Here is a 26079-nt window from a genome sequence, read left to right as displayed (position 1 = left end):
CGTCTGATATTTGTCCAATCTAAGTTCAGGGAGGTTTATTTTTTTTAAAGGATGCAGTTTCTGGAATCTTCCGATAATTACGTAACATTCTCACGATGGGACGATCAAGCATCGGAAGGAAGAAATACCTTCCCCCTCCCCCAAAAATTAAAGGCAGCTCTGTGGTCCTTAATTGATATCCAACTTGTGCTTTATGTGTGTAATATGTGTTTGTGTGATATCTGGTATTTATTAAGTGTAAATTTTTTAAAATAAATTATAGTTTTAAATTTTAACAACATATAATTTGTCTTTCATTTTGTTAGTCTACTGCAAGAATTCTCTGTGCAAAAATGAGATATTTGCAGACCTTGCTGATTGTCTAATGAATGAGGACATCCCGCTGAAACAGAAGCGACTCTCTGTTTATTTGCTGCTTGTGCTGGTAGCCAACAACAGTAAGATCAAATTCTAAAAAGACAGAATAAGTTTAAGCTACAGGACTGGATCACACATTTATCTGCATGTTTATCAGTCACTTTACTCTATATGGTCTGGTTTATTTGGAAGCTCATTAAATTTATTCCATATAACTAGAGCAAAATATAGCATGAATCTCTTTTTTTTAGTTCTGAGAGCATGATAATGTTTGCAACCTTTGTCTGACTTTGTTTTATTGTAGAATTAGGACAGACTTTGGCTCAGACCAGTGGCTGCCTGGACGTTCTACTGAATCTCTTCAGGTATTTCTCATTGCTGAAATCTCTTTTGACCAAAGATAATTTTTAATCACACCACTTGTAGTTACAAAGAAAGGAAAACAACAACATCAATAAAAACACTCATTTGAGTCCATGTAAGGTAAATGGTATATATTTTGCAGGGCCACTTTCCCCATCTCCACAGAAGCCACTTTCCGAGCAGCTAATGCTACTCAAACTTACCAGCTTTGGACGTCTGTGTCTAGTGCTCTTTGTGGATGTGTAAACAACCCTCAGAATGGTAACATGAGATTTGTATTTTTCTGTCTTGTTCAGATAAGGTGAAATGTAAAATACAGATTTTCTTGCTATAGTGGCAACAATTTTCAGTACTCAATTAAATGTTTTTTTGGGGTAAGCACAAAAGCTGGGTTTTTTTTTTTTTGCTCTGTTATTTCTTTCTTTTGTATTGCAGAGGAGGGTCAGCGTATTTGTGTGGCAGCGTTTCCTGTGATTAAAATCTGGCTTCAGCAGCTTACTTTTCCACAGACTGAAATTTTTCAGCCAATATGCACATTCATAGCAATGACAGTGGCCAACAACTGTAAGTGCTGAAACTATGTTTTTGTTTTTTTGAAATGTAAAACATCTTAGTTGATCCTGAAATGCAAATGATTAAATGTTCTTCACTTCTTTCTTTTGGCAGCCTGTGTTCAGGAGAGTTTTTCTGCCTGTGGGGGATTAGAAACTCTCGCTCTTACCCTGGGTCGTCTAGCTTCTGCTGCAGATACGAGCTTATTGTCTTGCCAGCTTTCTGTCATTATATCCAAGACTCTGTCAGCTTGCATCACTGATAACTGTGCGAACTGCTCACGAACACATACACATGCACCCTAAATCCACAACTGAATAACCAAAGTATTTCCTTCTTTATTTACAATCTCTTCTTTGTAGCTTCTCTGGCTTCAGGTCTGGCGCAGTATGGCGTGGTCTTACACCTTTTCTCTTTGCTGGCTAGTCCACACTTGGACCCAGAAGACAGGCTTCCTATTTTACTAAGCCTTGGTTACTGCACTGAGGCCTCTGGTGCGCCTGCACTATTTTTTTTTTTTTTTTCTGCTTAAAATATATATTCCAATTTATATCATAACTATGATATCTTGCATAATGCACATATTGAGAGCACAGTGTTCCTTTTTTAAAGATCATAACACACTGTCCATGCATTTCACAATTGCACTGTGCTTATTTGGTTCTACAGAAAAGCACCAGTCCCAGCTGATATGGTGTGGAGGGCTCCCCATTATCATAACTTTACTCACAGAGGATTCAAGTGAGGAGGTTAGGAGGGCTGCTACATTCATATTGCAAACTTGCAAAAAGGCCAGTAAGTCAAAGCAGTTTTATTTTCCAATAATTCTGTATTCCTATGTATTTTCACATGTCACAATCACTTTGATATTTCTGTTTAGCTTTTAAGTTACTGTGTATCACAGCAGTCTATCTTATATACATTTTATTTGCATTATTTGCCTCTGTCTTACATTTAAGATAACTGGCATGTGTATATAGTATGCAAAACATAAGAATCTGCAGTATTTGCCTTTTCTATAAAGCTATGTGCTCAGGAGTGGGTGATCCGATAGCAAAACAGGCTGAAAATGTGGAAGCCCCTAAACACATTGAGGAGATCAGGAGTTCAGCCAGAGAAATGCTACACAGGATTAACCTGCTAGAGAAGAGAAGGGTGAAAGTTAAACATGCATCAGACACATGTATTTGCCAAGTCTGACCAGATCATATCATGGTGACTCATGATGTGTACTTATGTTGATCTTCAGGATGTCGAGGGTAAGCAGGAAGACACAGGTCTACCAAATTCACATGAGGGGCGAGACCAAATATCTCTACCAGCTTTAAATCTGCCACTGCACATACCACAAAATGAGGGTGTTGAAACTGTCCCCAGAAACATAACTGAGAGGGGGAATAATGGTGAAAACAAGGAATTGACCTCTGGGTTAAGTTCTCACAAAGAAACCAGTGAAGGTGACGTCAGGTGTTCAATGTGCAAAGGTACTGGAGCGCTCATGTCTTCTCATATCCTGCCACTAGAGGGAGCCAGTAAGCAACTTGAGGCAAACAGGTTAGTGGAGTGGCTCTGCGTCTGTTATTTATCAGAAAAAAAATGAGGGTGAATGATAAGGTTTTTTGTTTTTTTTAGTCAGTGGTTTAAGCCACTATTTCCAGTGAGGTACACAAAACCAAGCGAGATTAAGTGTATTGAAGGTAAGAGACACAGTATCACTTATTTTCACTTCCAGGCACTAGAATTACAGTATTTAGCTATATGCTCAGACTGCCTTTACTTCCTCACCTGGTTCCCCCAGTTAACTCACCTGTTTGCACTCTGCAAATCACTCCCTCAATATATACACATATCTTCCCAACATTTAATCTCTAGATTGTGTGTTGTCTGATACCTGAGCTTACTGGCATTCTTTTACTCAGTTAATCCCTGTGAATGTTTTTTTTTAACGTGTTCCTGGTGTTTGGATTTTGCCTTTTTATGCAATCTGCACAAGTCTCTGCCTGACCTTTTTTGTATCAGACTGATTTGTGTGTATGGGTGTGTGTTTACTTGCCTCCTGTGTCTTACACTTGGATTTTCAATGAAAAGGACTTTGACATTTTCAGTAAGTGTATAGTATGTGATGTTTTCCTAAATGTGTTTTATGTTTAGAGTTACAGCATACTGATATGAAGAACGTGATCAAAGCCCCAGTCCCTTATAGTCGTTGTGCAGGTAAGAAATAGCACAGAAATCCTATTAATTTTGTATTATTAAAGGCAGAGTTTAAACAAGGACAGTGTTCGACAGCCTTTACTTCTCTATATCTTTGCAAACACGAGTGTCTCTCTTAATAAGCCTCATTTCAAAATAGTTATGACGTGTTAAAGTAGGACCATACATTTAAAGTTCTGGTTAAATGTACAGGTAGGCCTCAGTCAAACAGGCATAGACACCGGTATGGGACCCACTGGCATCACTAGTGTGAAATTTGTCGCAAAGAAGTATACACACTTTTCCCAATGGCCCATCTGTAGACCTGCGAGAAAGAAGAGATTTATTTCACAGCCTCCACTTGCTCCTGATGGTCACCAAAGTACATTTGTTTCTTGCTTCTGGTATATATGTCCAGGTTATCCTGGGGACTGCATCATAAAGCAGCTCGATCCCTTCAAAAACTGCAACGAAGGAGTAACTGGAAAGGCAACTGTACTGAAGAGCTCAGTCACTCTTTGTGGGCTGTGACATTCAGTTACATTTTTGGGGAGGTTGACATGAGGTTATAGTGTAGGTTATGGTGTGGAGTTTGGGAAGTATTTGTGGTTATGACATAAACATGGTTTACAGAAGGAGTTAAACAGAAGTATAAATCCCATGTCCTTCTTTCTCCACATAGCCTGTGTGTTACCTTTTGAGGAAGTGACCAGTCACACTTTTGAGTCTCTCCAAAGCTCTTGCCACCAAAGCTGTGACAGGCACAAGGTTCTCAGAGAGGCCACCAAGCACTTCAGAATGCATCACTGCAGGTTCGTGTTTGAGAAGGAGCACCAGGATCCCGCTGAGGCTGAGAGATATTCAACAGCAGAGCCACAACAAACCTGCAAAAACTGGACTGGTAAGAAGATTCTCCATATGCACAGAAATCCAGTTTATCACTGGATTTCTGTGTATTTACAGTTAACACTAATAGTTCCTGTAGGTCCTAGGTTTGCATTTTTTTTGTTATATTAAAAAATACTAATTATTGTTAGTTTCCTTTAAAGGCCTTGCTGCTAATGGATAGACAGAGTTTTCAACATGTTTGGTTCAGAAGGTGATGCACTATCTGCTTTATCACTCAATTCGCATCAAAGTTCAGCAGAAAAATTATTTTCCTCAGTGACCACAAAGGGTGCAATTGTTTGCACTTTGATAGGCGTTTGTCATTGGGTAATCTGCTCTCTGTAAATCACACACTGAGATTCTTTGTCTCTTAGACAGGGTCGAATTAGTGGCAGCATATGTGATTTCAGCTAACCACATTTAATGGTTGAGTAATGCCCACATAATCTCTGAAGTTTTCTTATTAATTTCTTGCATTGGTAGTCTTGCAGTGTCTTGCAGGCACTCTTCACTGTTAGTGTGAGAGAAGAACTGAAATGCATGGGTGGAGCTTTACTTTACCTTTGAACAGTATTTTATTGTCATTGTGTGAAAGTTTTTCTTTTTAATCCCTTTGTATCATATTTGATACATGAGTTTCTGACACCTTTATCTCATCAACATGATCAATACTTGTTGATCAATACTTATGGACAAAACTATTTTTTTTTGTCTAAAATTGATATTGTTGTTAACAAGGTGTCAAAAACGCCCACTGTATCAAATATGATACAAAAAAATATAATTAATATATAATAAAAATATATCATACCCAACATGATATAGCAAAAAAAGTGGATTTTGTTATAAGGGTTAATAAACATCTCAGTTCCAAAAAAATCAGAATTTTCTGGCTAATTTTTGATGGGTTGGGTCTTACAGGGTTAAGTTGAAATAAAAAATGCTTAAATGTAAAATTGTTGCCATGTGTTGCTAATAAAATGACTTTCTACTCCACTGTAGGACCTTCTGAAGGTGAAGGAAAGGTAATTAACAAGAACACTCTGCCTGAACACCGATGGAGAAAGCACAATGGTAAGAAATTTACCACAAACACCTGAAAGCACTGTTGCAAATGAGATTTTATAAATCTAATATACGAGCTATTTTGAACCCTTTGTGGTAATTATTTTGTATCAGAAATGCACCAGTGCAAGTACAAAAAAGAGCTTTTGCCACATACTTGGCACCAGTCACCTGGTAAAGGTGAAGACATTAACACAAAAGTGTGCCTTGACAACACGCAGTGTTTCCCAACTGTGTAGTTCACTGTGGGGTCCATTTGTGCCTGTGTGAGAATGGTGCTGCTAATGTGCAGCACTCTCAGCTAAACAGACTGAGACTGAAAATTACTTCATTCACACCTGGCCTGGAAACCAGGTGCCCCATGATTCCTCGAAATCCATAGCAGTCTTCTAAGAAGCCACAGTTTAAACTGTAACCTTCTATTATTATGTACTCTGTTTGTTCTGTAGAAATCAATTCAACTCACAAGTCTCAGTTTCCGAGGTTTAATATACCTACTGCTGATATAACAGCACTGAGTAAAATGTATGTTGTTGTTTTTCCTTATTTTTTTCCACCACAAACCCTGAACACATTTTGAGCTTTGGGGTGAGAAATATAGTTACGCATTAACTGACAAACATGACAGCTTTTAATGTGTCACCATTGGTCCAGTGCCAGCAAGAGCGTGCAGTTATGGATTGATTGGCAAACATGCCAGATGTTGATGTGTCACAACAAAACCACCGCCTCTGAGGGCATTTGGCAAAATATGAATTCACAAACATAAAAGATGTTAATAGTCACCTCAAGGTACTTTATATTGTAAGGTAAGGAACTTACAATAATACAGAGAGAGGCCCAACAATCAGATGACCCACTATGAGCAAGCACTTTGTGACAATGGGAGTGGTGACAGTGGGAATGCATGCGTGCATAGACATGTGTCCCTGAAACAAAGAGTTTGTACTGTCACACCTTATCCTAGCAGTTATCCTGTAAGGGAATAATAATAATAATAATATATAACAATAATAAATAATTATTGGGGGGGGGGGGGACAACAACATTGCTTTATGGTAGCAGCAGTAGACATGCACTGAGAAGATTTTCAGATGAGGCAACAACTTTGAAGCAATAGTTTCTCCATTTATGTTGCATCAAGTAATAACTGCAAGAGCAGTGGCAAATAATGCAGAATGACCCTTCTAACTTTTGGTTTTACTTTACATGTTTTTTACCACCACCAAGGATTAGCATTACAGTTTAGTTTTCGGTATAAATTCTATGGTGTGTGGGATGGTTAATGTCACAGAATTATGTGATACAGCGATAGGAACATAGAAACAAATTCAAGATAATAGAAAGCAGCAGGAATGTCCTGAAAGATAAAGAAATTGAGCAGTTGCGAGCTGCTGTGTTTTAGGTGTAGGACATCTATATGTATAATTTGTAAATTAATTTGGTTGTCTTTTTCTTTTTAGGCGTCACATTGGTTCCACTACAAAGAAGAGCTAAAAAGACAACATTCGCCTCTCATAACAGGACTGGTATGAGATGTTTTCACAAAGCAGCAGTTTAATTATTTACTGTAGTCCTGCATTTCTGCCATAATCAGCAACACAGATCCCATCACTCCTCTCTTGGCCCTCCTAAAAAGGGAGAATCCTCCTGAAGATAGATATGCAACATCAGATAGGGGTATTTACAGCTGACTATTTAACTGTGTGAATGTTATGATTGAGAGCCTGTGGTGGGAGCTGTTCTCTGCAATGTGTTCCTGGCAGCAGACAAACCAAACAGCAGAGGGAATGTTGAACTGCAGCCAGTGTTCTCACAGTGCAGGCCGGGGCTGGTTCAAAGCAGCACAGCTGCATTAAGCTGTTTCACACTCTGTGTAACACTGTGAGAGATTAAGGCGGATGCTTTTGTGTCTTGCCAGTGACGCTGTAGTGAAACTAGAGGGATTGCAGTGTTTTGTCAGTTTGCAAGTTTGCATCATCTCAAAGGTTGTGTAGCCCAAGAATTGCAGTAGTGTTGCAAAGCAAGGGGCACTGTTTCATAGTGCATTCTCTCTGTGCTGTCACACTGAGATTTACTGTTGTTTTTTTCCATCTCAGCTCCAGCGCTTACTCTGAGTCCATTCTTCCTTAGATTTTTCCACTGTCATCCATTTTTCAGCATGTTAAACTATAATACCGCCCCTCCTGCTCTGTCTTCATCTTTTTTTACTACAGCTTAGTACTACTATAAAATCAGTCCTAGGCAAAAAGAGAAATTATCTTGCATATTAAATCTGGGGCAATTGAATATATAATGATAAAACAGGAGTTGTAAAGCTTTGTCTTTTCCAGTAGAGGTGCAGAGATGATTTGCAGTACTGATTGTTTTCTCACCTTTTGTTGGAGGAGGGGAAAAGCATCTCCACTTTTAACAATAACTTTAAATGTAATTTAAACACACTGTCAGCGAATTTACTGAAATTCAGCTACACAAATATATGAAACTAGATGCAACGCTGGTGACACACAACAGAAATCCACTGACCTCTGTTATCATTTAATGTCATTGTATTTGCTGATGGCTGTATACAAACTGAATATCAGTGATGTTTAGATTTAACTAATAAATCAGTGCATCCCTGGTAAACATGCTTTCACGTGCTGTGTTTCAGATATTGAGATGGGAGGGAGGAGTGGTCACCATAACAATCTGCAGAAGATTGGCTTGGATCACAGTTCCACTGTAAGTTTTCTATCAGATATGTTTTTGGATGTCGAGAAAAAGCTTTATTGTCATAATCAGTATTGCATCGTAGTTATAACAATAATTGAAGATAAAGGGCAGATACACACAGTAGAGTTTCAGTTTACCAAAGCGCCTTTTATCCCTGACAGTGCTTTCTGTTATTGGTGCTTGCATTATTTTGCAATAGGGACAGCCCATCAGAAAGCGAAGATAATCCCGTTAAGAATTAACAAATTACCATTGCTCATCGAGATGTGTTGAAATCATTTTAAATGTGAATAGCATGCTTTGCAAAATGCAGCTATTAATGGGCTGAAACCAGTGTGGTCTGTGGATGCTGGTTACAGGCAACTTGGCTGGATTGTTTTCAGTATGAATAAATGGAAAAAAGAAGAAGAAGAAAAAAACAGATGTTTTGAAAACATTTTCCTCTTTCTTTATTATATATGTGATTAACCGTGGCTTCAGTAACCAGGCCAATTTTTGATAGAAAATGCTTTAAAAGTTACTAAGCACTGAGAGGTGTGGCAAATGGATGAACGTGTGCATGTGCATACATGTGCACATGTATGCACATGTCTCTGGCTGTCTTTGTTTACTTTTCTTACTTTTTTTGGCTTCAATACTCTTAGAAAAGGAAGAGAAAGGACTTCAGCTGTGAGGAGGTGGGTTACCTGCTGTCTGGAGTAAAGACGTATGGCTTCTCTTGGAACTTAATCTTGTGGTCATATCCCTTCCAGCCTGGGCGCACCAATGTTGACTTGGCCAAGAAGTACAGGCGACTAATGGTAAAATCCTTAAATTAAGTGTTTTACAAGTTACAGTGGCCTTAGAAGTTTTGAGCACAGTGTTACTTATTTCCAAACTCTAAAGGGATGACATGATTTACAAAATGCACAAAGGTAATTTCATACTTTCTAAAAATTATTTTGAGTAAATTACTTTTCCCCCCATTCATTAAAAAATTCCCAAAACAAATTTCATCACCTGGTGTTCAGGAAGACCTAATTTGGCCAATTTCATAAATGTGTTTTTTACTCACCCGAAGTTTTTTCCCTTAAAAGCCTCTCCTTCAGACAGAACCTCTCATGAATCTGCATATACATCTCTTCTGATGATGTTTATTTGCAGAATTCTCTCAATGAATAACCTCTTCAGGAGACAGGCGAGGTTTTCTTATGACTCTTTCATGAGGTCATATTTGTGCAGATGTTGCTGCAGTGCACCACCACTCCTGAGTCTACTAAATCTGACTAGAAATGTAATCCTACTGCCATAGGATCAAAAGTTTTTGTTTTATTGGTCTTGTTGTTTTTCACCATTAAGTTGATCTTTCAAACCTTTTGAATTATGTAAGTGTCAGTTTTTGACTAGGGGTGCTCAAACTTTTGAATGCCACCAGAACCGCTAAACTACACAGACTTTAATTAGCTTCATTTGTCTTTTTGCCTTCAGAAACGTAAGGCCCAGGATGCCAGCCGTGCAGATTCTTAATCCTTGTTCAACCTAGGATTTGTTGATCAGCTGACTGGATTTACCTGTGAGGCCTTCATTCTCACTTCAAAAAACATTTCAATAATTTTTTTTATGATCTCCAGCAGTATATATTCCTTATATTATACCTGGTGTACTAATTTTAGTGATTTGTGGTTTCAATGCAATATTGTCTCAAACCTGTTTGAGTTATGGTTTGAAAATGAAAATATAGCTGTAGATGTTATTTATTTGTGATTATTTGTTCATGGTTTATGTTCATTTCTTTGAGAATGAATTGTGCCCGAATTAAATTGATATTAAAAGGTAGATTTAAGCGATGCAAAAGCACCTATTGAATAATTACTATATCGTACCGCATAACCGTCTATCAGACTAACTGGCCTTTGAACAGTGTGTTCAGATAGTCAGTATAAGTATAGTTTTCCACATATTTATTTTTCTGTATCTGAGCTGTTTTTAGTCCAGGTCAGATTTACTGTATGGCAGTTTGGATAAAATCTGGTCATTAAAATGACTCTTGTTATTTCATATGCATATTAAAGAAAGTGGTGTCTGTTTCACCAGTTATTAACCAGAGTTGTTTTCCATAAAGTTTTCAGGTAAAACAAGACTATTTAGATTATGTCTGATTGCTTCTTTTGCTTAGACCCTGTTAAGGCCTTGACATAGAGCATCACAGAAGCAAATGCCAAGTCCTGCTTTCTTTGTTTTTGTGCTTCAGTTCACAGACAGGAAATCAACAAGGGGAGAGGGGACTCAGGTCAAGCACTTTTGTTTATTGAGCTGAAAGCCTCTGGTATGACAGGAATCACAGTGCAAATCAAACTGCTTATCTTTCCCAGTGTGCCTCAAGAAGCAGCTCAGTCTGCAAAATGTGTCCTTTAAAGCTTAGCTTGACTGAGATCATTGTCTAGAGTGCCTCTCCCATTCTGTGGGGACTCATCAGTGTGTTGCTAAAATCATGGGTCTTCCCCATTTTCCATGCCCTGGGGTGTGGGCTGTAATAGTTTGAGACCTCATATAATAATGGAAGGGTGAAAGGGAATTTTTTACTGGTGATAGTTATACCCTGGCATTAAGCTTTTCCCGTCATTGATTTGTATTTCTGTTGAATTGGCAAAGTAAATGTGCAAATTATTGCTTATTTACATTTGCAAGTACACCCTCTAAGCTTTTGCATATCAGGATATTTTTAAAAAATCATCCAGTCCTTACCATGTTCTAAAATTTCTAAAAAATACAACAACCTACAACGAAAAACAACACAACATATTACACTATATTTATTTAACAAAAAGCTAAACTGCAGAAGTGGTATGTGAAAAACTAACTGCACCCATGTAGCTTGTAAAACCACCTTTAATAACAATAACATGAAGTAATCATTTTCTGTATGACTATCAGTCTTTCACATTATTGTCGAGGATATAAAAGACTGATACATGGCCTTACATGTGACTCTAGACTGATGTACAGAGGAGTTCACTGTCGACTTAATGGCTGCAAGGTGTCCGGATCCTGTAGCTGCAAACTGAGCCCAAATATTTACCCCTCCACCACTGTGCACGTGGAGATATCCACAGCTGGGAAGATTGGAAACAGTCTTAAATGTTTTCCACTCATGAAAAAACGGGCAATGCTCCAAACCAGCACTATGCCAAAATCTCTGCTTTTATAGAGGTGCAAACATTTGCTAATTAATCAATTAATCAAATGTATTTGGTTAGCAGCACCTGTCGGCTGCTTTTCACACACTGCTTCTACATTGTGGTTTAAGCTTGTTATGATGTAATATCTGAGGTTGTGGTTACCCAGTTATAGGTTATGTTTTATGACCTGATAAATTAAACAGAATTGCAAAAGCGTGTGCTTTCTTTCCACATGACTGTAGATTAAAGTTTTAAGGCATTTAGGAGTGGCCTCTCATACCAGTGTCCTGACTACTCAGACATGATTTTGGGATAGCAATGTAGTGAAAGCAAGGGGTGAAAGCAAGGGGAGGCATGTGAGGAACAGATTTCTCATGGACTGAAATGCAGTCACACTGAAGACTTTTGACCCAGGCCCCATGAAAATCTCCTTCCTCTGGAAAGAATGTGGCCTAGTCTCCCCCCTTTCTCCTCCCTCCTCTGATGTCCTCTCTCCCACGAGACAGTGAGAAGCTCCAGTCCCTCTTAAATGAACTGGGATTTGCTACATAGATTTCTATTGCCATTTGCAGAGTGCCCCGTACATGTAGTAGTTTGTCAAACTGCCCAGAGTATCTCCTATTTTTCTTCCCCCACAAAAATCTATTCCCAGAATCTTCAGTGTGACCAGATACTATAAAATATACCTTTGAAAAACAGGGAGCAAGATTTTGATGTGTAAATGCCAGTTTATTGTCAAAGGCAACTACTTGACATTGAAAATTCATTTATTTTATTTAAAATTACATAAGATGACAATCATTCTGATTAGTGGATTATTGAAAATGCCAAGTATTACTATGTTAATTCATAAATGTGTAGTAGATACTCGTAACCAGTTGTGGAATGCACATGCCGTTTCCAGCTGAAGTTGCATTCTTTGTCCTTTACATTTATTTCATTAACCTTCTTTTCATTTTTCTTTTTGTTGCTATTTTTTTTAAACAAAAAAGAAAACTGCTCAAATATATACAAGACACATTTAATTTCTGCCTGGATCTTCACAGATGAAGATCTCTGTCTAATAATGAAGCATTCTAGGTCACTCTTCTTTCCATCACAACACACACATGTACACACACACTGCTTTTTGGCACCTTTGGTTCATTTAACATTAAAAAAAGGCTCTATTGGCATTAATGTGGGCACTTGGGTGAGACAAACCACTGTTTTTAGATCCATACACAATTTAGATTTAGAGGGTTTCACTTCCTTCATGAATCCTCTGATGGATTCACATCAGCTCAGTAGATGTGCTCATGTCTGTGATGGGAGTGTCATCAGGGACATTGACATCTCTTGGAATGAGGTCACTGCCAAGGTCATTTCCTCTCAGCTCCGAGTTCTTTGGGGTTTCACTAATGCTTTCCTCGTTGACATCACTTCCAAGCTTCTCCAAACTCTCTTCAGCCTCCACCTCCATCGGCTTTTCCAGATGCGCTTCTGCTGGCTTCTCTGGCTCAAGCATGGAAATGTCAGCAGCCTCATCCCCATCTTGGCATTCCTCACCAGCTGGGAGGTCTGATGGCTCGTCTGGATTGACTGGGACAGGGATGGGATCTTGGGAGGGCGCGAAATCAGGGGAACCAGAGTTGGTCAAAGGGGGCGAAGAAAGAACCGGTTCATGGAGAGAATCTTGTGTTAGTTGATCCGGCTGCTGCTCCAGATGCTCCACTGAGGGTGGTGCTGGCTCTGAGCTGGGCTGGACTATCTCAATGTCTGGTTCGGAGTCAGGAGCAAGCTCAGCTTCAGCAGCTGGTTCTGAAGGTGAAGGTGTGCTGGCTGAGACCTGAGGTTCAGGTTGGACTGGGGCTTCCTTTACCATAGGTGCTGGTTCTGTATCATTTTTCGGGGCTGAGGCACTGGAAGCCTCTGCTTCTTTAAAATCCGCGACACATTCTTCATTGGGTAAACATGCCACTGGTGTCACTGGCTCTCCCACCACCACATCTAGATCCTCCGTTTTGGCGGCTTCGTGAGTCTGTGTAACTGCAGAGTCGTTTCCTGGCTCCTTTGTGGTCTTCTCTTCAACAGCCACAGTTTCATGGGTGCTGGCTGGGGTTTCTCGCCTTCTGCTGAGCCTGTTTCCCATAATGAGCCTGTACAGAAAGTCAAAATGATAATAATAATAATGCCAAGAGAGATGCTTATTTGACTGGTGGAGATGAAATTTGAGTGTTTTAGTACATTATGTTCTTCTTCTTTGCACTGTGTGCTCTATTTTTTCTGAGAAGTCTAAATATATTTCTGGAGAGCCCAAGGACCAACTAAAGCTGTTGACTAAAGCACTTGTTTGATTAATCCTTTACTTCCTGTACCCTGATATACACACGCCGACCACAAAAAAACAAACAAACAAAAAAACACTCTGGACACATCATGACCTGTGCAGTCACAACTTTTGACCACTTCATAGACTTTCAGTCAACATCCCCTTACTTAAAAAGGTCAATTAAAGTCTTCAGATTCATTGTTGTTTTGTCTTTCTTAGATTCTATAAAATAATATGTTCCAGTCGCTTATAAAAACGAAGCATAACTCACATAACTAGTATTATGCGCTACTAAAAAAAATGCAAGCAACATAAGTTAGGCAGTAAACATTAATATTTGGTGATCGCGAAAGGAAAAACAAGTTTTGCAGACGACCCCGCCTCCCTGTCGCGGTGCTCAGACTGTTAAATTGTATCCAAATAGTAGAGAAGGAGCAAAAACACTGTGGTTAAAATGTCTAGGAGGATAATAGTATTTCACCAACCTTTGTACTTTTGGCGTTGCAGCAGGTCTATATATATATAAAGTTGCTGATGATCCCTCTCGTGGAGGAGACTGCTTGTTAAACCGCTCGAAGTGCGCACAGCAGAGAGGAGCTGAGCCCTGCACAGACTGCTGAGGCGCACATTCTCCGCGTCCACGGCGCGCGCTCCAGCGCGAAACCACTTAACTTCCTGAACCAGATTGGCTTCGTTGCCTTTTCTCGGTTACTAAACGTAAGTAAACAACAACAAAAACGATAATAATAATAATAATAATAAAGGATCTGCCTTACTCAGTCAAACTAGATATTATGCCATTAAACTAAACCACTAAATTGTGTGTTATTAAAGCCCTGGACAGTTGTAGATTTGCTTATAGAAAGCTTATGCATTAGTTGTTCAGTATAGCCATGATGACAGGAACGTGAATACAGTTATATGACATAAGGCCTTCATATTGGGGAAGTAAACGTGCTGATCGGCTGACTGAGGCTGAACCCAAAACCACTGACACATTTACTGTAACATCAGTGTGTTCTTAAGCTGCAAGACAGTCAAACGTCTTTAGGATCTTTGGTACATTGAGCTTCTCTTTTCTGCTCTAATATACGTCATTCTCATGCTTAGTTTGCAGAATGTTTGTTTTGATTGATTGCATGACTCTTTATTTAATCTACAGAGTAGTGAGGATGTGGCCTGAGCAGAGAGCCCAATGTGCTGTGAGGAGTCCCGCGTGTCACGTTCGTGGGATCTTTCTGCTTCTCCTGCTTGTCATGGTTCAGATGATAATCTCCTTGGTGCCTTTTGATGGTGTGTTCATTCGCTCTGATAAAGTCCTCATCAGCCCCTACAGATTCTGTCAGATCCAACAAACTGGTGAATGGTCCTGTGATAATGTGTATAAGAGTCACCTGTACGAGCGATCGCAATCCCAAGGAGCTGAAGCTGAGACTTTATCTAAGCCACATTCTAACTCTGTCAGAGTAGCGGTTTACCTAGCTGTGTATGTTCCAGTGATTATTGTGGCGTTTGCCCTGATGGGCATGCATTCAGTCATCTCTGACAAAGACGAACCTGCTATCTTTTGCAGCACGACTTTCCAGGTCGGAGCAGCCTTGCTCACCCTGGCTGGCCTTTTCAGTTTTTTGTTTGTCTATCAGTCATATGTGAGCTGGCAAAACATAACCGTTTGGTTCTATATCTATTTGGGTGTGGTGATAGAGCTGGCTATCACATCTGTACTGACCCATGTGTTAGGTAAGCGACTGAGATCATACTGGGAATGCAGCGAAATGCTTAAGCTCATCTCTGCTTAAATGCAAACATGAGCCACTTTGCAGTTTAAATAAAGCGATTAATGTTGTGATCATATCACAAAGACCTTTGAGTGGTCAGTAAAACTAGAAAAGTACTATATTAATGCAATTACACATAAATCTACTTAGGAGTATATGTTGATTGCTGGTGCTGCAATATCACTTTGTATCTCTTTACCAAGTGGTTTATGAAAGCCAACACACATAATGTATAACACAACAAAAAATATGGTCTGTTGAGTCTGAAATGCACAGCTGGTGGATGCATGAGTGGTACCCTAATTGTGCTGACAGTTATTTCTATATAAGCTGTAAGGAATAAAGAATATATGTATTTTTTCAAAGTGTGTTCTTATATCTGCTACCTCATATATTCAAGGAGCAACAGTAATGTGATTTCTGTAACTACAATTTCTAGCTAATTCACATGAATAACAGTATGCTTTATGTTTTGGCAGTTTAATGCAAAAGCAAGGCTTTTTTCAAGTTCCCCCCCCCACAGAACAAGGCCACTTGTACTGCAGCAGTACCATGCTCAGGGTACTTGCAGGAACTTGTTAGGTCTTCTGGTGGAAACATTTCTAACACCAAACCTTTGTGGTGAAAAACCCACAGATGCTGTCAGTTTCATATACAGTGTCATGCATGTGAAAACAAAAAACTTTTTTTTTTCTTCCCCCCATTAAAACCTTCAGTAAACCTAAAAAAAATGCCATGTTTTCAATTTTAGTGTTTGGAACCAAGTGAGAAAAAGAACAAACACAACACTTAAGTAACTGTCACACTGTAAGATACTAAAATAAGTAGTTCCTCTCACGCGAGGTGCTAGATGCTGCCACTGAAACATAGACTGAAGTGCTGAAATTTGATTTCAGTACAGAAGCTTTGGTGAATTAATTACTTGTCTCCTTCTCTGGATGTAGTCCTGTAAAGCGCTGCTGGGATGTACCTCTCTGAGACACCAATTAATGGATCCATTCTCCAAACTGTTTCTTTGTGGATGAGCTGCCAGCTATGTGTCCTCAAGTACTGACTGGACTCTCACCTGAATTCGTAATTTAGGAAGCATTCCCCCAACTGACACTTTTCGACTTAATGCAAAAACTTTTTAGTGTCAATTAGATAAGTTAATCAGCTGAAAAAAATTTCCCGTACAAGGCGTAAGGCGTCGCTGTCCTCTGCTGCTGTCTGGGGTGATTCATGCGTCTTCCCAGCCTCCAAATCCTCAACTGTTCCTGAATGCCGACGCTCAGATGTTTGATGCTGCCGGCTGCTGGTGTACGGTAATGTTTCTACCGCTGTAATGTCCAAGTCTGATTCTGAAACATACGTCAAATCCAGATCTTCAGTGCAGTCTGATGGGGACTCCTCTGCAGCAACTGGATTCACTGTCAGCTGTGAATTTGTGGATTTCCCCATCTTCTTAACTGTGTCCACTGCTTTTTGTTTACCCTGGGTGTGGGAGAAGGGGAGATCAAGCAAATATTCCACGACAGTTAAGAGAGTAACCCACATGTGATGATTAAGAGTTTAACTGCACACAGGAATATTGGATAGAATGGACTTTCACATCATTATATTGCACGTATAGGGCATGTAGGGAAAAAAAAATCAAAGGTCTGAAAAGAGAAGCAGCACCACCTGCTGGTGAGTCACGAGTGTCAGCTCCTCACATGAGCCGTTTGTGACATAGGAAACAGCTGCTTCTACCAGCTCTTGCTCGTTCATACAGTAGAAAGCAGACCTGGGAACATATAAGTGGATTGGGTAAGTTTAAAAAAATTAAGGAGCTTTAAATGGGGCCTTAAACCGACCCCGATCGTGTTTCTAACGATAACTACCTGGCAGCTTTCCGCTTTCTCTTCAGTGGCTTCTTTTCTTGGCTTTTCTCCTCTTTCTTTGCCATCCATGCAGGCAGCGACCTGTGTCTTTCTGACATGTCGCGCTCTTTACGTCGTACGCAGCTTTACAACATTTCGAAAGTCTGCCGCAACATCACGTAAAAAGAAACGAGACTAACCTGTTTACAACACGGCTTGCACGAGCTCTGGTGCCGCTGGCAACCAATCACAGCAGAGAGTAACCGTGATGTCACCGGCTGACAGAGTCGCTAGCGACACCTGGCGGACAAGGATGTAATGGCACCATACAGCCACGACAACAAAGGATTAGCAAACGGCGGTTTTCAAAATAGTGATTCAGACTTTATTGTCCGCTAGATGGCGGTAGAGCTCTACTTTTTTTTTTTCATTTAATGCCTGTAAGGAATCTAACCCCCACCTTCACCCACCCCGCCCTTTGTGCTTAAAACCTGTAGATTTGCTTTTTTATTTCAGCACTCATGAATGGAGACATTATGTAATCTCACTGTCTGTCCCAGAGATACAATATTTGAAAGGACCTTGAGAAAATTTCTTTGACTTCAAGACTCAAAAGTCACAGTGAACTCACAGAACATGTGTTTTCCCATACTTTAGGATCAACAAAAATTCTAGTAAGACAAAATCGCGACATCATAACATTTATATCAAAAAGGTCAAAGGCAAACTTCCCAGTAGCATCATATATTCTTGACATTATTTGTGGTTATAATTTAAAGAAACCACATGCTGCTCCATGAGAGATTGTGACTGTTTCACATTTGTCTTCATTCTGCAGTGGTGATAATAACATTTTGTAACCAACCTGAGTGGTGGGCAGAGGCATGAAAACCACAAGGTAAAGTTTTAGTTTGAGGGAAAATAGCCAGTTTTTGTACAGTATCTTCCATATTTTCCTTTCTTCCCCCTTATCTTACATTAATATTTTGGCACATGGTGCACTGTACATTCAGAACTGAGCTTGACACAGATTAAGCTGTTGTTCTTACTGCTGAATCTGTTTTGAAAAAGGGTGAGAGTGAACCTCTCATCTGTGAAAAGCACATGGCACCTGTACTCGTCCTGCCCACTAGAGGATGTATGGCCATGACCACATGCTCATGAATGCTTCTGATTGCTTGGTCAGAGACATTCACACCAGTGGCCTGCTGGAGGTCATTTTGTTGCTCTGGCAGTTCTCTGGAGCAGATACTAGTCATGCTCATGATTTATAGATCTTCTACAGCTCTGTCCAGGTCTCTTAGAATAACTATCTGTCTCCTGGAATCTCCTCCACGCTCTTGAGACTGTACTGGAAGGCACAGCAAACCTTCTGGCAATGGCACATATTGATCCTGGCAGGGTTGGTCTGCCTGTGCGACCTCTGTAGAGAGTAGTGACACTGACCCTAACCAACCAAACAACAAACATTCAGTCAGCTAAGATGAGGAGTAAAAACACATCACTGGCCTCCACCTTTAAAACCATTCCAGTTTTTTTGTTTTTGTTTTTGAGGAGTATAAATAAGTGAATCTACAAATAACTTTAAAAAAATAATAAAACAATTCTAAAAGTGGTAAAGAAGAATGTGAACACTATTATGAATAAAACAATAAAAACATCAGTATAAATAAACATCAGATAAACTTAGGCCATTTTTACCTTGCTCAGTTTTTATATTTGCTTTTATACTTTTATGACTGTTTATATCTAAATTTTATCTACCATGTTTGCTATATATACATTTTTCTTATGTTTTTTATGGTATGTTTACGTGTTACTGTAAGGTGACCTTGAGGGTCTGAAAGGCGCCTATAAATAAAATGTATTATTATTATTATTATTATTATTATTATAAACCTCATTAGCCAGTACTTAATCAATAAGAAATGTAGCTTAGCTATTTCCACTTCAGTTTATGATAAGTGGATGGCACTGATAGCAGATTGAGTTTGACAGCTTACAGACGCACTTAAAAAAATGCACCACTATCACTGAAAACAGTTAGTCTAGTGGCACATTTCTGTTAATGATCCTTATGCTCCTCCAGTTAATACACAAATGCGTGGGCCCAAATGTTAAATTATGTGTTGTAAAAAAACGCACAGTTATATACAGTATACACAAAATTCAAGCACCATTTGCAAATCTCTTTCTCTTTCCATGTCATTGCACACTTACTTGTGCACACATATGCTCGCTTTATTTTGCTGGAAGTAATCAGGATCACAAGTACTGTGAGTGCAATTAAAACTGTGTTCTAAGTCTGGTCTAATCTAATTTCCAATCTCTCGCCCAGGACTTTCTATTGTCTCAGCTCTTCTGCAGATTCAAGCACAAAAACGCAGACGTAAGCTAAAATAAATAAATAAAATAATAGTAATCTTTACAGACCAGTACCACTTTCTGATTTGTGTCCTCTCGCTTTAGAGATACAGTTAAATGCTTGTAGCTGTTAAAATGCAATCTGGACATGCTGGAGTGCTGATGATCTCTAGCCATGTGTGACTTGATCTTGCGGGCCATCAGTAGATAATCTGTCCAGCTGCATGACACATTTCTTTCTCGCTCTTTCACTCTACTCCTTTCTCCCCCCTCTGTCCTTTTATCCTCCTCTTTAAATCACTGATGTTCTAAACAACCTTGCATCAGACTGTCACTTTCTGTCACTTTGTACACCAAAACTGCCTTCTCTCACTCTGGCCTTTTAATTATGTCTCTAAAGCCCCTGCCTACAAGCGCTTAGGCTTTGATTACAAGGACCGGCTTTGTATGTTTGACTAAATTAAAAAGTGGAAAAAAGGGACACAAAAAAAATCTCAAGGCAAACAGCATGTTAACAGCAAGATGTGTTCACAATGTAATTTTCCTTTAAGCCCTTAAGTTCACTGCATTTTAAGAAAAAACAATAACCAGCAGCCTGAACTGGCAAGAAAAATCCTCAAAATCTCCCACGATATTATTTTTATTTATTCTTACAGATTGCACTGAAAAGGGGCTTTTAACCAGCAACAAACTGTATTAGTGACTATAATTTGGAATAGCTTTTAAATCCACCAAGCATGAATTATGAGTTTGTCACTTTTAAAACGCCTCACTAACTCTGTGTGCGGTATTTACAACTTATCATCATCATGAACTCAGTGGCATCACTGCAAAATCAAAAAAATCATATATAAATGATCTAAACGTAAAGACACACACACGCACGCAAATCTGTGTAGACCCCAATATAGTATTGGACTCATCCTCCTCCAGGCTTGCTGCCACATCCACAGATCAGGCTGTGCTAAGACGATTTCTGTTTGCCAATAGAGTAAATCTTGTCGCTGCTTTTCTAGCCTGCTGAATTTGTGGGTCAGACATGCCCGAAATGTGCTAAACTTGAATATCACCACCATGATTTTGTTAAACACTTTTTAAATGTCTTTTTCAGTAGTAACCCTCTTTTTTTAATTAATTATTTCATTTTTTGTAACATCTTCTTATATTAAATTTTCACACGGTAGATTTTTGTGAAGTCGAATCATTTTAAACAAACCTATCAGCTGTTTATATCGTATACTACTGATCAGCAGTATCATTAACCTAATATTGTGCGGGCCCCTGCTCTGACCCACTGAAGCACAGTCACGGCACCTCTGGGGATGTCCTGTGATGTCTGGCACTGGGAGTTTGGAGTCAGTCAGACCGGGATCTGATGAGTTTTGAGGCTGCGTCATCATTGTGATCTCAGCCCTAGCTGTATGACGAGGTGCATTGTCCTTTCAGAGTGCCATGGCGGGAGGTGGCTGGATCTATGGCAATGTTTAGATGGCTGACACGTGTCAAAGTAGCAGCCATACAAAAGCCAAGAGTTAAGATTTCTCAGCAACAAGGTGAATAGTATTATTTACTTCACCTGTTGGTGGTTTTAAACTTGTGGCTCATCAGAGTAGAAGTGTAATTATATAATATCTGATTTTCCATAGGCTTGTCAATAACATGTTCTTCTTGCTCTAATTGGTATGAAGCAGAGTAATCTTATCGTTGTCTTCCTGAGATTAACCCTGATTTGAGTAAGGGTCATTGCCATTGGCCATCTGGCTCAGAAGCCCTCCTTGTGATTGGCCATATGGCGCCAGAGAGCGAGATTTCTGAAGAGCAGAATGTTTAAATTGAATGAAAATTTTCCACTGAATGACCTTATCTGTTGGCACAGACACAACGCCTTCTCGCTATGGCATAGCTGTGGATATACAGGACCATGAAAGAGTATGTTTGCAGGTCTGGCAATACTTAATGTAACATTTTTCTTTTTTTGTGTGCGTAGCAGAACACAAAGAAGAAAACCTGACACTTAAGGAAAAGCAGAGACATTTTTTTTTATCTTTCAGGTTGCGTTTGGATGTTCCCACAAAACATAATGGAGCCAGTCATTCCCATTTTCCAAGTTCTGGATGTGTTTACACGTAGGATGTGTGAATGCATCCTTTCACTCCTTTTATTATTTGTGTTTGTCTGCATATATGTATGTTTGATTGGAATGCATCATGACGTGGCTACGATGTGGTTTCCCACGTTAATTTGTAATTCCTTTTAACATTTTGCTTTGCTTCATAAACAGAAATGAAGGAAGAGTACTGACAACTTAAAAACACAAGACTGAGATTAAAGAGAAAAAGCTGTTTTTTTTGGTATATTTAGAACCAAAACTGATTTCATAAGAATTTTGCCCTGTGATCTTCTAAAAGCTTAACCTATAGTTCTCTTTCCCACGTTCTTTCTAATAGGGTCGTTTTTCTTGCCCTTCTTTCTTTCTCTAATCTGATGTCATGCGGGCCTGAGATCAGTATATTGTTTAGTGTCAGCGCTTCGTGCTTCCTGATATCACATATGTCTAAATCTCTCTAGGAATGGGACATGTGTGTTCACAGTCAATGGCTGGGTCTCCTGGGTCAACGTGACTTTGAACCTTAAGCTGGTTCTTATGTAAGGCTTCATCTATGGGGATGATTAAACATCAGTTTAAATTTCCTTGAAGATCAGGTTTTGCACCAACAGCTTTTAAATACCCCAAGAACAAAGAAAAGGAAAAGGTCAATTATGCCACAGGTCTGCTGATTAAAGATTTTTTATGGCCCACACTAGAAGACCCAAGTTGGGCTCCTCGGCTGAGTGTAGGATTTAATGCCGCAGACTGTGCGTGAGGGTGATTGGTTGTGACATAATCTACGGCTGTAACATCCAGTGCCCAAAGGCCGTAAAATCTCCAGAGCCCCCCCCCCCCCCCCCCCCCCCCCCACTTTATGATGATAAATAAAGAGTTGCTGGGATGCAGTAATCTGTTGTTGAACTTGAGACTTGAAGGCTACTGTGCTGCTTCATCGGCAGTAATAGGCCAAATCCATTGGGATTTCCTGCCAATCACAGGCTTGTGGTGGGATCTTAATAACTTTCCCTTGGAAGCTGATAAAACTGCCTTTTTTTTTTCTTTCGTTCATCAATCTGTCGTTTAAAATGGTGACACGCAGACATGCAGCTCAAGGAAACAGTGGCATAGATTCAAAGTCCAGGCAGCGTGTTTCTGTGGCAGTATTGTGCTTGGAAAGGGTTAAAGATCCACTGGAACTGCTTTACCGTGTCATAACATGTTACTGTTGAACTCCATGAAACGTCCTTGTGTGTGATGCATGACCTTAAAGTTGAACCTGTTCATGACAGCTCATTCAGATTAATAAAACTGCAAAATTGTGCATGGGCTTGTGCGTTTTCCTAATGAGAAAAGAAAGGCTAAATGAGCTAAAGTTGATTTCACCAACTCACCTGGCTCACTCATCCGTGTACTCTGCAAATTGAAGATGCTAATTTCCTCTGTAATCACATGCGCATAAGAGCAATCACTTGCCTCGTTGAGACTTTAGTCAAAATGCTAATTAAAACTCGCGGCCCTGCAAATGAACAATTTAGAATTCATTATCCTCTTTTGTGTGTCTTTTTCAGTGTTTGCAGTTTTGCATCTAATTGCCAAAACACTGCGGTGTTACAAAAAATGTCAAAATTCCAGCTGGACTTTATCTAATCTTACTCTACAGCTGTTCAGAGGGTGCTATGACTGTTGTCATGCCATTCAATCCACATGGAATATAGATATTCAGACGTTGCACAGGTTTGAAAAATAAGAAACACTTTGAAACAAGAAAAACATGCCAACTTGTGTTTTGTTCTACTTTTCTATTCAGAAAGTTCAAAGCAGGGGAATAAAAATCAACAGTACTTTTCGCCTCTTGGAGCAGCAGCACACCTTTTGTTCCACTTTGATCCCCGTCTCTGTCAAACCCCCTCAAACCTCTGCTTTCTAGGTGTCTGATTACCTCAGAAGAAGCAGCCAAGACTAAAGTCTGGTTGCTATGGTAACGGATGTGGATTTGAATACCCTTGATGTGTGGTGAAAGTGTACCTGTATGTGTACTTGTTTTGCATGCGTCTCAGTGAACGAGCAGCAGGCAGAGGACCAGAGGACTGGCTGTGTGTGTAACAGCAGGTTTGCGTGGACACTTTGAGTTCAGACTTCACATGGCTCAGGCTGAGGTGGAGTTTAAGCTCTCTTTCCCAACCGAACACACGCCGATAATAAACGATTCACGCAACTCAGAGACAACACCTTCACTTTATAATCAGTCACAGGGGAAAGTGTTGTTTTCAAACACAAGCCCAGAGGATGCAGCTTTGTGAGAGTCCACATGCTGTGTGAGCGAGCTTTTATCTCCTGCTGACTTTCTTACCCACCTAATAAATAAGGATTGTCTTTGGTTTGTGTTGCTCTGTGGTTTGAAGCGTGTTTTTTGAAGCGTGTCGGCGTGTTTTTAATCTGTTGTAGATTAGCTTCCTAATCTCTACTACCTAGACTTTGGAATAGTCTCCTGCTGTTAAAAAGCAGTTATTATTTAACAGCTTTCTGTTAAGATTTTTATTGTTAGTAACTGATTTTGATTAATCGTATTATTTTGATTGTGCTTTGTGACTTGTCTTGTGTCTGCAAAAGGCGCTTTACAAATAAACTTCACTTGCTTTTTCTCAGTTTAAAGATTTGATAGGTTTTCTATGGCCTACTGTGAATAAGATACAGGTTAATTTACATTTGCGGATCACTGAGTTCTTTTTTTATTCATATTTTATACACTGTCTCACTTTCTTTTGTGTGATTGGGTTTGTATAGCACTTGTAGTTATATAGTAAACTGAGGCTTTTTTATACTATTAACTTTTTACCATAATAGTTTTCCCACGTTGATTAAAAAAGCTAAAATTACATTAATTCAGCTTGAATGTTATTAAATAAGCAATATCAATCCAACGATTAAATACATATTTAAAACGTATACTCTTATATGTTATTACTTGTAACAAGTAGAAGTACTTTGAACTCTTGATAGTACTTATCTTTTTACTTAAAGAAATTTCCCTGTAGCTTCTAAAGGAAAGTCTGAGGAATATCCTCCACTATCAGATCAAAAGTATTCATAAATGGTATAACAACTTAATATATTCAGATTTGTCTGCTTCTTTGATTGGTTGTAAACATGCATTGAATGTGAAAAACAAGTAGGAAGGTTTTGATACAACTGATCAACTGAAGGGAGAACTGGCAAATGTCCCACTTCTTGTGACAAGCTTCTGATTTAAAGCAAGCACATTCACCTATAAGATACAGTACAAATCCTCCAGTGGATGTGGTGAGTCATTTTTGTCTTAAAAGCTAACACATCAAAGGAAAATCTCTATCCCACCTACACTTGGCTTCCATTTCCATCTCTCTCTGGCTCTATAGCCAGCTTTTTGGGGCTTTAGGTGATGAGTGTCCTTGGTGAAAAATGAGAAGGCTAGAGCCAATGTGTCCATGCTCTCTGCTCTGAATAGGAATTCACAGCAATGCACCGACAGACTTATGCTCAGTGGGCTTTTTGGCACGGTCCCCCCGCCGTGTGTGTGTGTGTGTGTGCGCGCGCGCGCGCGCGTGACTGTCTGTCTGGGAGAGTGAGTGCGGCAGCCAGTATCAGCTAATTAAAATTTGAAAAATGGGAAATCCCAATTTAATTCATCCCCATGCCAAACGGGCGACTGGAGGTTTATCATATCACCAATACTCATAACTGATGAGGCACATGCGCAATCAGCTTTCCCCTACAGTCTAGCGCCAACTGAGCTCAATCTTTAAACCGCGAGCAGCTGCAGACTGATCATCCGTTTGTTTGAGGCTGAGTCTCATACACCGAGCTGGGCAGGAAAACTGTGCAAACTTCTGATTCTGATGACGAATCAGAAGTTAATCTGCTCTTTTTCGCACCTGAGTCGCTCTCAGTTTGACCAACACGACAAGGATGAAAGTTCGGATTTTCTAAATCAGTAGTTTTAACGTGCGGTAATCCGTACTACTGACATAAACAGGGGATGTGAGGGACAAGTTTGAAAACAGAAAAACTCATAAAAAGGAGCTCAGCGGCGAGGATGTACGCAGGTAAGAGAAATCATCCATATTTTCGCACTTTAGAGCAGATCGCGTATTTATTTACTTAAATGTCTGAGGGGGAAAGAGAGAGTTGTTAGAAACGCGGGTGTCTCAAATCTGGTTTTTAGGGGTTTTTTCTTGGCTGTTTTCTGACATGTTTGTGTAGTTACTTTGTGCAAAGAAATCGTTTTTTTTTTTCTTTGTTTTGAAAGTTTCTCTTGTGCATCGATTCGTGGTGCTGAAGTAACAGCTCCCCACACTTGCTCGGTGCAGTTACTCCAAAAAAGTAAGAAAAATAAACAACACGGATTTTTCTTTAAAAAAAAGTAGGA

General features: G+C 39.5%; 4 protein-coding genes across 4 annotated transcripts in view; 2 read left to right on the top strand and 2 right to left on the bottom strand.

Moving 5' to 3' along the window:
* Positions 1-16173, top strand: part of terb1 (telomere repeat binding bouquet formation protein 1) — a 16722-nt gene extending 549 nt beyond the window's left edge. The window contains exons 4-21 of the mRNA XM_085358992.1: positions 306-437; positions 662-722; positions 863-981; positions 1156-1284; positions 1387-1539; positions 1635-1766; positions 1942-2067; positions 2297-2427; positions 2522-2826; positions 2905-2969; positions 3424-3486; positions 4148-4366; positions 5356-5427; positions 6882-6947; positions 8072-8142; positions 8778-8933; positions 15926-16021; positions 16132-16173. Coding sequence (XP_085215118.1) covers positions 306-437; positions 662-722; positions 863-981; positions 1156-1284; positions 1387-1539; positions 1635-1766; positions 1942-2067; positions 2297-2427; positions 2522-2826; positions 2905-2969; positions 3424-3486; positions 4148-4366; positions 5356-5427; positions 6882-6947; positions 8072-8142; positions 8778-8933; positions 15926-16021; positions 16132-16173 — 2138 coding nt within the window. The remainder of the gene's footprint in view (positions 1-305; positions 438-661; positions 723-862; positions 982-1155; positions 1285-1386; positions 1540-1634; positions 1767-1941; positions 2068-2296; positions 2428-2521; positions 2827-2904; positions 2970-3423; positions 3487-4147; positions 4367-5355; positions 5428-6881; positions 6948-8071; positions 8143-8777; positions 8934-15925; positions 16022-16131) is intronic.
* LOC146627783 (uncharacterized) lies at positions 12108-14215 on the bottom strand. The gene is made up of 2 exons (XM_085357354.1): positions 14088-14215; positions 12108-13429 (listed from the first exon to the last, which is right to left on the bottom strand). The coding sequence occupies exon 2, from the start codon at positions 13420-13422 to the stop codon at positions 12565-12567; it is 858 nt and encodes a 285-aa protein (XP_085213480.1). The 5' UTR covers positions 13423-13429; positions 14088-14215; the 3' UTR covers positions 12108-12564.
* LOC146627782 (uncharacterized) lies at positions 14293-15401 on the top strand. Its single transcript, XM_085357353.1, has 2 exons — positions 14293-14319; positions 14765-15401. The coding sequence occupies exon 2, from the start codon at positions 14775-14777 to the stop codon at positions 15399-15401; it is 627 nt and encodes a 208-aa protein (XP_085213479.1). The 5' UTR covers positions 14293-14319; positions 14765-14774.
* LOC146627780 (uncharacterized) lies at positions 15861-17445 on the bottom strand. Its single transcript, XM_085357355.1, has 3 exons — positions 17243-17445; positions 17043-17145; positions 15861-16853 (listed from the first exon to the last, which is right to left on the bottom strand). The coding sequence occupies exons 1-3, from the start codon at positions 17338-17340 to the stop codon at positions 16533-16535; spliced, it is 522 nt and encodes a 173-aa protein (XP_085213481.1). The 5' UTR covers positions 17341-17445; the 3' UTR covers positions 15861-16532.
* Positions 17446-26079: the final 8634 nt, after the last annotated feature.

This window comes from Diplotaxodon limnothrissa, linkage group LG7 (genome assembly GCF_057381915.1).
Source record: "Diplotaxodon limnothrissa isolate DT_005_m linkage group LG7, D_limnothrissa_male_GT1.1, whole genome shotgun sequence".
Taxonomy (NCBI): domain Eukaryota; kingdom Metazoa; phylum Chordata; class Actinopteri; order Cichliformes; family Cichlidae; genus Diplotaxodon; species Diplotaxodon limnothrissa.
Note: the sequence above shows the minus strand (reverse complement) of the source record. Positions and strands in the feature narration are given on the sequence as shown.